The sequence below is a fragment of the Falco rusticolus genome, chromosome 17 (assembly GCF_015220075.1).
Source record: "Falco rusticolus isolate bFalRus1 chromosome 17, bFalRus1.pri, whole genome shotgun sequence".
NCBI classification, from domain to species: Eukaryota; Metazoa; Chordata; class Aves; order Falconiformes; family Falconidae; genus Falco; species Falco rusticolus.
This window is the reverse complement of record NC_051203.1, coordinates 2458175-2471333: the sequence shown is the minus strand read 5'-3', so window position 1 is coordinate 2471333 and position 13159 is coordinate 2458175. Positions and strand designations below refer to the sequence as shown.

General features: G+C 61.4%; 1 protein-coding gene across 4 annotated transcripts; it reads right to left on the bottom strand.

Moving 5' to 3' along the window:
- Nucleotides 1-2872: 2872 nt before the first annotated feature.
- On the bottom strand, nucleotides 2873-11009 carry TULP1 (TUB like protein 1). 4 transcript variants are annotated; one of them, XM_037410839.1, is made up of 14 exons: nucleotides 10766-11009; nucleotides 10260-10302; nucleotides 8632-8749; nucleotides 8389-8532; nucleotides 7633-7767; nucleotides 7310-7423; nucleotides 7065-7199; nucleotides 6778-6869; nucleotides 6344-6517; nucleotides 5818-5930; nucleotides 5222-5330; nucleotides 4918-5016; nucleotides 4460-4631; nucleotides 2873-3376 (listed from the first exon to the last, which is right to left on the bottom strand). In XM_037410839.1, the coding sequence occupies exons 1-14, from the start codon at nucleotides 10810-10812 to the stop codon at nucleotides 3243-3245; spliced, it is 1629 nt and encodes a 542-aa protein (XP_037266736.1). In that variant the 5' UTR covers nucleotides 10813-11009; the 3' UTR covers nucleotides 2873-3242. The 4 variants fall into 4 exon arrangements, with proteins under 4 accessions (XP_037266736.1, XP_037266739.1, XP_037266738.1 ...); XM_037410842.1 differs by lacking the exon at nucleotides 10260-10302; XM_037410841.1 differs by lacking the exons at nucleotides 10260-10302; nucleotides 10766-11009 and adding an exon at nucleotides 9219-10239.
- Between the last annotated feature and the right edge of the window lie 2150 nt (nucleotides 11010-13159).

Below are 13159 nucleotides of genomic sequence, written 5' to 3'. Positions count from 1 at the left end.
TATCCCTGTATCCCTGTATCCCCGTATCCCTGTATCCCCGTATCCCTGTATCCCTGTGTCCCTGTATCCTGTATCCCTGTATCCTGTATCCCTGTATCCCTTCCCGCACCTGCCGGGATGTGGCCAGCCCTCTCCTGCTGCAGGTTGCCCACCTGATGGGCCGTTTGCCCTTGAGACCCCCATGGAAATACCCCACAGCCCCCCGGAGAGTGCAAGCACTGAGCCTGTGCTCGGGGCTGGGTGTGCGGAGCCCCCCCAGTCTGGGGGGAGTGAGTGGTAGGAGAAGAGCCTCTTCCTCCATCCTCCTGCTCCGCTCCGCAGCAGCAGCAGCATCCCAGATCGCGGGATGGGGATGCCAGCCACCACCACCTGTGAGAGCCACCGGCACGGCAGTGGCAATGCTCTGGGCTAGGATGCAGCGCCCAGCATCGAGGTGGGACCTTATCTTTTTCCCTCCCCTTCGCCTTATAACCTCCTTTGCAAAACTAAAATGCATTTCCCAGGAGGTTCCCTTGAGGAGCTGTTGACAGTCTCTCCTCTGGCCGCTGGCTGGGCTTGTGCCCCTGCCTGAGCACTCAGTGCGTTTAAATCCATCCCCGACACCAGCTCCCTGAACTGAAACTCCAGAAGCCTCCAAGTCTGGTGCTGCCAGGAAAACATCATCCCTGGGGATGGAGAAAACCCTTTCTCCAAGGAAGACACACACTTAGGGCTCAAATGCTGTTGATAAGGCTCCTTCTCTCTCTCTCTTTTTTTTTTTTTTTTTGATCTTTTCTTGCAGCGAGCATTCCTTTCACACCCACGCACACCCCAGCATCCTCAGCCATTGGTCTGCCGGCGCATCCGTCACACTTTCCGTCGGCCAAAGCAGATACACATTGCAACTGCTTCCATCCCGCGTCTCCTCTGGTGTGAACAGCCAGCGCAAACAAAGGGCCCAAATATCCATCGCCCTATTAAAATTTTTTTCATTTGTTTCTTGTGCCGCAGTTGGTTTGGGTTAGAGGGTTTGTGTAAGTGGTTCGGGGCGGGCGGCTGATGTGGGATCTGCGTGCTGGGATGGGGTGGCATTGCCTTGGAGACCCACGGCAGATGCCTTTTGCTTCGCTTAGGCTGCAGGCTGGGAATCCCAAGGGGTTTGCAAGCAACATGGAGATTTTTTGGGTGAGGAGAGAGAGAAACTCCCTGTGGAGCAGCTGGGATAACAGCAGCTCACACTCCAGCGAGAGCTTGGGAAGCCCAAACCCCTCTCTCTCACCCCGCTCCAACTTTTCTGCTTCCACCAGAGGAAACGGGGACAAGTGTTAGCTCAACCGTTAGCTGAGCTTTTCCCGATTTCAAACAGATGTTGGGATCGTGGCTGGATTTGGGCAGAAAGCTCTTGCTTTCCCCACATTTGCTGGCCATACCTAACCAGGGGACGCTGGTTCTCCCTTTGGCTCACAAGAAGGTCTCTGATCTCGCCGCACGGGTGAGGGACTATGGCCCACGCTGGCCCCTTGTCCCTGAGCTGGCCGCCTCCATCTGCCCCGGCCGCCAGCATCCGCCAGTGAATCACAGAGCCTGGATTCGTGTAGCTGGTGGGAAAACCTCGGCTCGGGCCTGCAAAGCCCCTGGGGCAGATGTTCGCCAGCGGTCCGGCTGCAGCTCGTGGTCCCACTGCCACCGTCATCTGTCCCCAGGCCCGTGCAGGGACGGGCTCGGGCCGCGGCGGCGTTGCGACACTGCCCAGCAAGGATGAGCATCCTTCTTGCGCGACCGCATCCGTCTCATCCCTGTCCTGCTCCTTGGCCTTTCTGCCCGGCTACCTCTCACCACATTAATGTGGGGAGTCAGGTCACCCCCAGAACGGGGAAAAGACCTATATGTGTCTCAGGAAGGGGACCCCAATTTCTATCAGCCCCCCCTGGGGTCAGTGCATGAGCTGAGCAGGCGAGAGAAGCATTACCGGGGGGTCGAGGACCACGTCTCAGGGCACCTTGACACGTCCCGGTGTTTCTCACCACTGAATTAATCCGTTGGGACTGTCTGTGCAGCCAAATCCTCACCCCACAAAGGTGGGTTTGTGCTGGAAACGGGGGCACGGGCTGCCCTGCTCCCCCCACGCTGACCCTCTCCAGCCTCTCCCCTTCCCAGTGACTCCCCGCCAGCCCCCCGTGACACCCCACAGGTCTGTGCCATGGGGTGGCACCGCCCCATGAGCAGGGAGCACCAGTGGGACCCATCCTGGCAGTGGGGATACCCGGGGTGCATGGGACCACCATCTGTAGATGCCACAGAGCAGCGGGGTGGCGAGCAGCCGGGGCACGGGGGGGCTCGGTGGAGCCCATCCAGGCACTGAGCGTGACTCAGCACCGCACCACACCTTGTGAGTCACCCCAGGGCTTCCTGGTGCACCCAGAGTTTTCCCTTCCAGGTCTCTCCTGGTGGCACCAACCCAGCCCGGCCCCGTGCCGGTGATGCCAGCTCTGCCTCACGTGGCTGCCAGCCCTCCCCTGCCAGCACCTGCTTCCCTCGGCACGTGCCCGTGTGCCGCTGGTGCTCTGGGTGCTGGGCTGCTCCTCGGGGACCCAAAGCCCCAAAGGCTTCCAGGCAGCAGGATGAGACCCAACGGGTGGAGAACTCAGGGCATGCAAAGACACTGCGGGCATCGCCCAGCCACTTGTGCCAGGGCAAAATGGGGTGGGAGGGGGGTTTGGTGCCCAGTGGGCATCGAGCCAGGCACGGGGTCCCTCACCAGGGGCCCGGGCAGAGCCTTGCCATGTGTGGGTCCTGTGCACACTCATGGGGGGGGATGAGCAAACACGAACTGAGACCACCAACCGTCCTCTCACTGAGAGATTGAGCTACAAAATACAAACCAGAACCTAAAAAAAAAAAAAAAAAAAAAAAAGGGGAGGGAGGGTGGGGGATGAGTTTCCAGGATCCGAGTCCAAGAAACGTCTCAAAGGGATGAGCTTGGGATTGCAGTCAGCCTCATTTGCTAAATATACCCCGGACCTGACTCTGCCATCTGCCCCAGACCAGTTATCTGTCCCCAGTTTGCCCGGAGAAGGTGGCCACAGCCAGAGGAGTGTCCCACGGCGCTCCGCAGGCACCGTGCACCTCGAGCCGCTGCGGGAGAAGCAGCAACCGCGGCATTCACCGGGCAGAAGGTGGAATTGGAGGCAGCGGAGCCGGACGGGGATGCAGGAGCACCCACCGGGCACCGGCACACGGCCCCAGCGGCCCCGGCGCGGGCGCTACTCGCAGGCCAGCTTCCCGTCGAAGCTGGAGAGGGCGATGGCGAAGGCCTGCACGGCGCACAGCGGGTAGTTGTAGTCCATGGTGAAGGCATCGTCCGCCACGCGCCCGAACTGCATCACGATGTAGTCGGCTGGGGGAGAGAGGGCGAGCGGCTGGGGTGGCACCCCCACCCCCAGCCCACCCCGTGCCCAGGGTGCCCACGCACGCAGCAGCATCCCAAACCGCCCCCCCCACCCCCGGCTGGCCACGCTGCTATGCCTGTTACCAAAAAGCATCATTTTCCCATTGCATGGAACCACCTCGGCCCCCCCAGCACGCCCTCCCCGGGAGCCGCAGCCCCCCGAGGGACAAGGACCCCACTCGCCCCCCCCATGGGACCGCTGCTACCAGAGGGCGGGTGACAGGAAATCTGTAAAAATAACCAGGGGCCCCCGAGAGGTTTTTTCTGTCCCGTAACCCAACACCCCGGAGGCCAAGGGCTTCTGACTGCGCCGGACAGGTGACAAACGGCCGCGTCCGGTGGGGACAGAGCCACCGCCACCCCCAAGGGACTGTCCCCAAGGCACGGTGCGCCCCAGGGTGCACATGTGGGGTGTGTGCTGGGGGTGATGCTCTGGGGTGGCCTGGGCTGAGTGGGTGGCTGTAGCGTGATGGGGAGGGGGCTCAGCACCCCACAGGATTTGTCCTTGCCCTAATCTGCCTGGCAACAGGTGACCCGCGCGCTCCCTCTGCCGGCACCCAGGGCCAGCAGGCAGCTGCCTGCAGGGTGCCACATGCCCTGCCTGGCTTCAGCCCAGCTCCAGCGAGACCCCAAAGCCCCCATGCATGAAAAAACGAAGCCTCAGCAAAAAAAAGGGGGTGCTGGGGCCAGCCAGTGCTCCCCCACCATTGCCCCCCATCCCATCCTCCCATCCCCCCCCATCCCATCCCATCCCCCCCATCCCATCCCATCCCATCCCCCCCATCCCATCCCATCCCATCCCATCCCACCCCCCCATCCCATCCCATCCCCCCCATCCCATCCCATCCCATCCCATCCCACCCCATCCCATCCCATCCCACCCCCCCATCCCATCCCATCCCATCCCCCCCATCCCATCCCATCCCCCCCATCCCATCCCATCCCATCCCATCCCATCCCATCCCATCCCCATCCCATCCCATCCCCATCCCCATCCCATCCCATCCCCATCCCATCCCCTTCCCAGCTTACGGTCGCTGCCGTGAACAATCTGGAAGTTTTTGACGGAGGCGTGAGTGACCCGGCCGTGGAAGTTGAGGACGTAGGACTGGGTCTCATCATTCCACACCGGCGCCTTGTTGTGCAGTTCGATCACGTTGTCCATGTTTCTGTTCTGCCATCGCATCAGGAGGCCGTCGTTGTCCTGGGGAGGGCAAGAGGGGGGACAGTGGGGTTGGGGTGATCCCATCTGCAGCCCTGCCACCCCTGTGGCGTGCCCGGGGGGATGCTTCGGTAGCAGTACCCATCTGGGGGGCAGGATCCAGCACCGAGAAAAAAATACAGACAGCGCAACTCCCACCTCTCAGGGAGGTGACTTGAATTCCAGGGACACCTGACAGGTTTTCAGTGCCCCAAAATGGGTAAAATTCCGGGTGAATCCCAGCAAATCCAGTCCCCGAGGAGTTTCTCCCAGTCTGGCCCCGACTTACATTACGGGGCCGGATGGGCACCCTCTCATTGTCGGCGTTCATCCCCGGGATGATGACCGTCATTTTCCGGGGTCCTTTGAACCCTAAAACGTTGGTTTCCTGCAGGAGAAACCCCGTCCCTGAACCCAGTGACCCCCATGGGCTGCAGCCCCTCGACGGCGGCTGAGCAAGGGCTTGGGGATGGAACCAGCCCATCCTGCACCTCTGCAGCACCCTGGAGCATTGGCCCAGCAAAAGGGGTGCAGGTCAGGACCCCCTCACCACCTGCCTGGGGGGTCCCGGGGGGGCCCACATCTCTACTTACGTAGACCACGGCCGAGAGCTCCTGCCGCACGTTGGACCAGTCGGCGTTGGCCCTGTCGGGGTTCGCACCGTTGTCGAACACCGTAAACTTTGTGCCCATCAGGTTGGATCTGCAGACGAGGGTGGGAGATGACCACAGCCAGTGCCACCGGGACCCCTCCCACCTGCCCTGTCCCCCCCACCCTCCAGGCACAGCCTCAGCTTTGCTCCAGCCGCAAAACCTACGTGCAGCCCCTGGCTAGCACTGTCCGTCCCACCCTTTCGCTGTTTGTTCGGGTCCAGGGCACCCCAAAATCGGGGTGCTATAGGGTGCTGCCGCCATGGGGACCCCCAGCATCGCGGCACAGCTGCCAGCGGTGCAGCAGGCCAAGACTTGCCGGGTGCCGTTTCTAGCTGTGACCTGCCTACCAGGAGGAACCAGATGAGCCTGTTTTCCCCTCCCGACCCCCCGACACTCCTTGGGTCAACCCAGCAGTGGGGAACGCCAAATTGAGCCTCCTGCCTGATCCAGCCATCGCTCAGGGCAACCCATGGAGCAGGAGGAGGGTGCTGCAGGAATGGGGTGCCACCAAAACAGGGTGCCACCTCCGCACCTACCTCAGTTTCCCAATGAAGTTCTCTCCCCCCCGTGACAGGTCGGTGGGGTCGATGGAGATGAGGTAGTTGGAGGTTTTGCTTTTCTTACGCTTCCTCCCGGCGAGGAGGAACACCTGGGAGGGCAGTGGGACCACGTGGGGAGGGGGCATTGCCATTGCCACAGCTGTCCCCAGCTCGCCACCCCGAAATACTCTCTGCACAAGGCTCGGGCCAACGGGTCACTGCCACGACCTTGCACAAGTGACGCGCGGAGTGAAGATGATCCTGAAGATACTGGCTGAGCGATGGGACAGGAGGGTCTGAGCCCAGCCCGGCGTCAGCGCGGCTCTCTGGCCGACGCTTGCTCATCATCCCAGGTACCATCAACACAGGGCATTTCCCAAGAGGAATTGCAGGGGAGGGGGGCAGCCCTGTCCAGGACCCACCGCCATGGTGGGATGCAGACAGGCATCCCCAAAAACCCCGAGGGTGCTCCTTGGGGTGGGTGTAGAGCCCCAGGGGTCTCCACGCCCCCACTCCTGCTCACCTTCTTGTCGTTATCCAAGTGGAGGTAATAGGTGGGGTAAAGCCCCCGGTCCATCCCCTTCTTGTCCCGCGTTACCCGGCACTTGACAGTCACTCCCTGGGGCGCCGGCCGCAGCACAAACTCCTCCAGGTTGTCCACCTCGATGACAGGTGACAGGGGCCTCTCCTCCTTCAGCTGCCACACGGGAGGGGATGGTGACCCCAAAGCCAAACCTGCCAAAAGCTCTCCTCCCCTCCCAGCTGATGGCTCCTTGCTCCCGGTTCCCCCCCAGGCTGTGGCTCTGCAGCTGGTGGCTTTGGGGACAGTGCTGCAGTGAGTCTCCCTGGGGGATGCTCCAGCCCCCCCAACCTGCCCTGGGGGGAAGAGCTGCTGCCCCCACCCCCTGAGGGGACCCCCATGGGTCTGAGGGTTTTTTGGTTGGGTTTTTTTTGTACCTTCTTTGACTTCTTCCCTTTCCCTTTCTTGTTGGAGTTTTTCTGCGGGGTCTCCGGGCTCTCCTCCTCGCTCTCGGCCGCTTTGGGAGGAGCTGCGGGCAGGAACGGGCAGGGGGACAGTGGAGGGAAGAGCCTGACCCCACCAAACCCCAAAACCGAGCTCGGCACAGACCCACACCAACACCATTGATCATAACCCCCTTCTCCATGGCCAGGCTCAGCCGCACCCCCACGAGCCCCTCCAGCACCCACCACCCTCCAACGCATTGCCAATGCCAGGCTCCCACCTTTTTTTTTTGATTTCTTCTCCCTCGGGGGGTCCCCGCCTGTCTGGAAGAGGGACGCCGGGTTTTTCTTCTTCTCCGACCTGATGGGTTTTGTGCTGGAGTCGGAATCATCCTCCTCGTCGCTGCTGGTGGTGGCTGGCGGGGGGGACATGGGGAGCACCGTCACGCAGCACCGGGTGCTGTTGGCTCAGGAAGATGCTGTGGGGCAGTGGGACGGGCTGCCACCCCCCCTGCTCACCCAGTACCTTTCTTCTTGCTTTTCTTCTCCTTTTTCTCCCCGTTCACCTGGAACATGGACATCTGCTCCTTCTTGGTGCTTTTGGCAGATTTGGCTTTGCCATCAGGGTCGCTTTTGTCTCCTTGGGGGACAGAGGAGCCGATGAGCGGCTGAACAGGGGGATGGGGACAGGCGGGGATGGGGACAGGGAGGTGGCAGGATGAGGGCAGCGGGAAAGGTGAGGGGGCGAATCCTCTGAAGCCCTGTGAGCCTCCCAGGACAACGAGGGCCCAGGGGCTGTCCCCTCATCCCAGCCAGGACAGATGCAGCCAGGACACCCCTGGTGCTCACCCTTCGGCTTCAGCTTCTTCTCCCTGCCCTCGCCCGAGGGGGGGTCTTTGGGAACCTTCTTCTTCAGCTTTTTTGGAGGGTCTTTATTCTCCACCTCTTCCTCCTCTTCTTCCTCCTCCGAGTCCTCAGCCGGCTCTGCCCGGAGGTGACACCACGGCATCAGCAGCGCGATGGCCTTTCGCATCGGGGACCCACCGCCTTGTGCTCCGGGAGCAGGGAACGTCCCTCGGCAGCGCAGGCACCCACCCCCCACCCCACCGCGGGGGTGCTGGGCCATGGGTGCTGGGCCATGGGTGCCCGGGCCAGCGGTGGTGGCCAGTGGCTTGTTGGCCACGTCCAGCGCCGGACACAGCGTGCAAAGTCACACTGCCATCTCGTGGCTGCAGCCCTGGGGGGATGAGCTGGGGGGAGGGGGGGTGGGGGGTGGGGGATGAGCCCCATCATTTTGCCCACCCCATCTTTTTCCTCCGGAAAGATGTCTGGGGAGCTGGTGGCACCAGCCAGCCAGCCACTGCCACGTTCCCAGGGAGCATGTCCCCAGCCCCGATCCCGACTCCCAGCCAGCGCCACGCGTGCAGGTCCCCCACCACATCCCCTTTGCTCCCCGGTGTGGGGATGGGCTTTGGCCAAAATCCCCCCACCCCACCCCCCGGCATGTGCAGAGCCCCTGAGACACCGGGAGCATCGGTGGCACCGGTGGGACATGGTGCATGGGGACACGAGATGCCCACAGAGGTGTGGGTGCTGCCCCCCCACCTTGCTGCTTCTTGGGGGCCTTGGCCACACGGGAGCGGGTGGCTGGGCTCTCCTTCTTCTTCCGAGGCTCCCTGGTGAGTTTGGGGTCCTTGTCACCCTCCTCCTCCCCCTTCTCCTCCTTCTTCTTCTTCAGCTTCTTCACCCCTGCACGTTTCAAGGGATGCCAGTGATGTTGAGCGCGGCGGCTGCAGGATTGTGGGGGGACCAGCATCCCATGGGATCAGGGGGAAGGTCTGTGCTTACCCTGTGCTGGGGCACGGGGCTCCTCCGCAGCCCCCGCCTCGCTCAGCTTCTTCACCCGCAGCCGCCGGGGCTTGGCCTCGGCCTCCAGCATCGGCTCCTGCCGCTTCTTCTTCACCTTCTGCCCCCGCGGCCGGTGCTGCGGAGCAGTGCCAGCCTTCAACCCCTTTTCCCTGGGCAGGGCAACCCCTGCTCAGACAGCACCAGCTGCTTTTCCAGAACAGCCGGGCTTTTCCCCAGCCCCGCGAGGGAACTGGGACCTGCTGCGGGGACAGGGATATGCTGGCATCTTCAGACGAGTGACTTACCATGGGGCAGCCGCCCAGCGAAGGCAGAGGGAGGAAAAGAGAAAGGGCTGTTAGACAGGTGGGAGAGCATCATTGCTGGGACAGCCAGCCCCACGCCAGCCCCGGGGACAAGGGACATGGTGCTGGCGCTGCCACAACACCATGGACCGTGCCGGTATGGAGACAAGCCACGCTGTGCCATAGGGACCCCGGCCAGGAGTCACCCTGGGCACCGAGGGGCATCCGAGGGGACCCGAGCTGGGACAGGGGACATGGGGATGGGCAGGCAGCCCAGCTCCGCACCTCCATCTCCACTTGTCCCCGCAAAAGGTCCCCGCCGGAGGCCAGGAGCTGCGGGGCCGTGCGGGATGGAGGTCAGTGGGAGCGGTAAAGCAGGGGGATTAGGCACAGCACACCTAATCCCGGTGAGCTGGGGCTATAAATAACCCCGATTTACCAAATGCGGAGAATGTGGGGCAGCAGTGGGCTCTGCCCAGGAGGTATTTGGGGAGGGGGTGGCAGCTTGGGACCATCAGAAAGGGATTTAAGCATATCCAGTTGCACCAAGGCACCCACCACCCGACAAAGCACCTTGCCCCTCGCAGGGGTGCCATCCCTCCCGGATGCCCCAGCGTGGCGGGGGAAGGTGTTTTGCAAGAGGGGATCCGGCTGGATCCCAGCAGGATCCCAGCATGGCAGATTTGGCCAAGGGGGAAACTGGGGGTCCCACAGCAGAACCAGGAACTGGCTGGTTTCTTCCATGTCATCAGCTCACACTGAAAAGCTCCTTCACATCCTTTAATCCCTTAAGCAGCTGGGGGGGAAGACAGTCCCTTGGTTCATTACTTAACGAAGCCTTTTGAGGAGGGGCTGCTAATTAAATTGGGTGGTTGATGAAATCACTGCTGAGACCCCTGGAAGGCTGGGTGGTACCCGAGGGCTGTGCTAAAACGCAGGGAGAGGGGTCTGGCCTTTGGGGTCACGGCTGGGGGAAAGTGAGTCACGGCTTAACTAAGAGGCTTAATTAAAGTGTTAATTAGGAACTGAGAGCCCACCTCATGGGGTGCTTCAGAGCATTGGAAAGAGGGTTTGGAAGGATGCACAAAGGAGCAGGGGGGGCTTTGTGGGATTCCCTCTACCCACCTGCTCTGGAGGGGGGTGGTCCCCAAAAGCTCATGCCCCCCTCTGGGCTGCAGCACCCCGATGGAGGAGCCTGTCCAGCCCCAGGTTGGTCTCTTGTGGGGCCCCAGGGTTTGGGGATCTCGGATGTCCCCAGCCCTTGGGGGCTGCCTGCAGCAGGGGATGGTGGCACTGGGGCTGGGGGGGGGAAGGATTTTTTCTCACCTGCTTGGGCTTGTGATGGGGGGTCCCTGGCTCCTCGCTGGGGCTGTGGGGCAGAGAAAGCAAAGGGGTGAGGGGCTTTCAGCCCCCCGCAGCTCCTGGTAGGGCTGAGACCCTCCAGCTGAGCACGACCCCAATATTTGGCCGGGGGGAAAGGTCATTCATTTCATTTCATTTCATTTGCCTCCAGAAGCAGCTCCCCATCTCGGCTGGGTCAAGCTCAGCCAACAGCATCCTTCCTAGCAGGGAGCCCAGGGCTCTGCTTTGGCCAAGGGTGACAGCAACGAGGTTAATCTGGGGACACCCCCCGCCACCGAACGCATCTGCCCTCTGTAAACCCATGAGCATCATCACACTGAACCCCGGAGCCAAAAAGCTGATAAAACAGCTCATTAAATCCCATCTAAACTGAAAACAGGAGGAAAAGGAGCTGGAGGAGACGGGAACCCGATGGGGATGCCCAGCACATCGCCCACCCCGCAGGTCGCATCTTGCCCCCCAGCACCCACCTGTCGGCAGCCCAGACCTCGCGCAGGATCTCAGTCTGCAGCGGCATGGCTCCCAGCCCAGCGTCGAGCAGGATGGTTCCCTCTGGCCTCTCCGGACCTCCTTCCCTCCTCCCGGTCACCGGGCACCGACCCCCGGCACTGCAGCCCCTGCCAGCCCGGGGCTGGATCCAGGGGCTCAGCCGCAGCCTCCCAGCATCGGCTCGGCCGCCTCCGTGAGCTCCTGCGGTGTGAGGAGGAGGAGGAGGAAGAGCAGGCGAAGGAGATGATTAACTTTTTATTTCTCCTGAAACTCGGTAATAGGATTTCAGGAGCTGCCAGCCAGGCCTGCTGGGAGAGCAGCTGGCAGGGCGGTAATCCGAGGAAAAGGGGGCTCTGTGGGAGCACCGGGGGGCACAGGGGGTCAGTCAGACCCCAGGTGCCTTTTGAGGGGTGTCTGGCTCCCTCCACACTGGGTGGGATCCCTGACATGGCAGGGCCACTCGCTCCAGCCCACCCCAGGCTGAGGAGCTGCCTGACCTCATTTAGGGTTACTCTCCCTGGATGTGCCTTTTTCCACCCAAAAATGTCGTCTTGGTGACAGAAAAGCAGGATTTGGGCTGGTTTGTGTGAGTTGTGCATGGGGAAAGCAGCATCCCCAGCTCCAGGTGCTAAGGGCTTCCCTATGGACCACTGCTCTGCTCCGAGCCCGATCCACGTCCCCAGGTCCCCTCGGGTGACACGTTTCGCACCCTGCACATCATTGCTCTCGCCTCGTTAACAGCACTTAATATTTAGCCGTTAATATTCCCCCGCAAAGGCCACCCATGGGTGCTCTCCAGCTGCAACGCAGGACAAGCCAAGTGTCCCCACCAGCCCCCCAGCCCTGCCCAGCCGTCGACACCCCAAAGCCCCCCGCCACCCCACGTCCCACCCGTGCCCAGTGCCACTAGATGGCATTTGAACACTGCACACCCGGGACCCACCAGCAGCGCCAAAGCTTCGACGCCTTCGGCACAAAATTCTCCCAGTTTCCCTTTAATCTCTAAACCGCATCTCATCACCTGCCCGAATTTAATTTCTTTTCCAAGGGTGAGAAAAGCACCGAGCCAAAATAAGCCCAAAATCTGCTTAAAAACGGGGGGGGGGGGGGGGGGGGGGGGGCGGAAAGGCCAGAAATTGCGAAGCAAGTTGGTGGTTTTTTTTCTGCAGAGGGTTGTTTCCTATGGAAAATGCGGTTTGGGCTGCCCCCAAATGATTTTTTTGCCCTGCCTGCAAGAAAAAAAAAAGACGATTTTTTTGCAGAGCCCCTGTCTCCCAGCACCCTCCCCAGGCAGCACCCACAGGGATGCTTTGCTGGCCACGAGACACCCCGGGGGTGGTGTTAAAACCGGGGACACGGATGAGCAGCCACACGGCCACCGTGCCAGGAATGATCTGCTGCAGGTGGGAGATCAGACAGGCTGCAGAAATGGTGCTTCAGGTACCACCTGATGGACCAGAGAAGAGGAATTTGAACCAAATCTGGTTTATCCTCCCCAGATGGCCGGGGGAGGGGGAGGGTGTTAAGAGAGGGACGGGCAGACCCGCAGTCCCCGCTGGCACGGCTCTCTGCTCTCTACATCCTCAGCCAAGGGGCACAGGTACCTCCTCCCCCCATCCGGGTGCCCCCCAGGAAGCCCCCTCCCAAGGGGACATGCTAGCAAAAAAACCCCACCCAAACCACCAGGATAACCCCCCCCAGGCTGGAGGAACAGCTGAGACGCCCAAGTAGCATCCCCCAGCCAGGCATCTCCGAAGCCCTGGCTCTCCAGGGAACGACGGTGCTGATAAAAATGGACAGCATCAGGCCTTGAGGATGGCAATAATTCCTTAACGAACCCCTCGCTGGAGCTGGGGCATCTCCACCCAGAGGAGAGCACACCTGCGTGTCCCCCCGGCCACCCCCTTTGCTGAGCAGGACCCAGAGAAAAAGCACTTTTTTTTTTTCTTTCTTTTTTTTTTTTTTCTTTCAGTTGTTTATTTCCAAGCTCCAAACGGAGTATTACAAAGAACAGACAGGAAAAATAACAACCGGAAAGCTGTTCTCACACGGTAGTGACGGCATCCCTTTAGGATGGAGGAGAAGGATGGCCGAGGTGGCAGCAGCACCAGCATGGGGACACGATGCACCCCCAGCACACCCGGGTCCCCCCTCGCCACGAGCTGTAAACCCACGGTACCAGCTCAAACCATCGCTTGCTTTATGAACCACCACGCCAACCTTTTTTCCCCCCAGTACTGACTCCAAATAAGCAATAAAACTCCCAGTTCAAGACGGGAGCTGAGGGCTGGCACGCAGCCTGCGGACCCAGTGCCTGCGAGAGCGGAGCTGGACAGGCTTTGGCTCTCCAAGGAAACAGAGACCAGCTTCTCCAA

Coding starts and splice junctions, on each gene's coding strand:
- TULP1 (XM_037410839.1), bottom strand. CDS start 10,812: ATGCCGCTGCAGACTGAGATCCTGCGCGAGGTCTGGGCTGCCGACAG. Junction 10,303..10,765: donor GAGGTCTGGGCTGCCGACAG/GTGGGTGCTGGG, acceptor TCTGCCCCACAG/CCCCAGCGAGGAGCCAGGGA. Junction 7,200..7,309: donor GAAGAAAAGCAAGAAGAAAG/GTACTGGGTGAG, acceptor CCCCCCCGCCAG/CCACCACCAGCAGCGACGAG.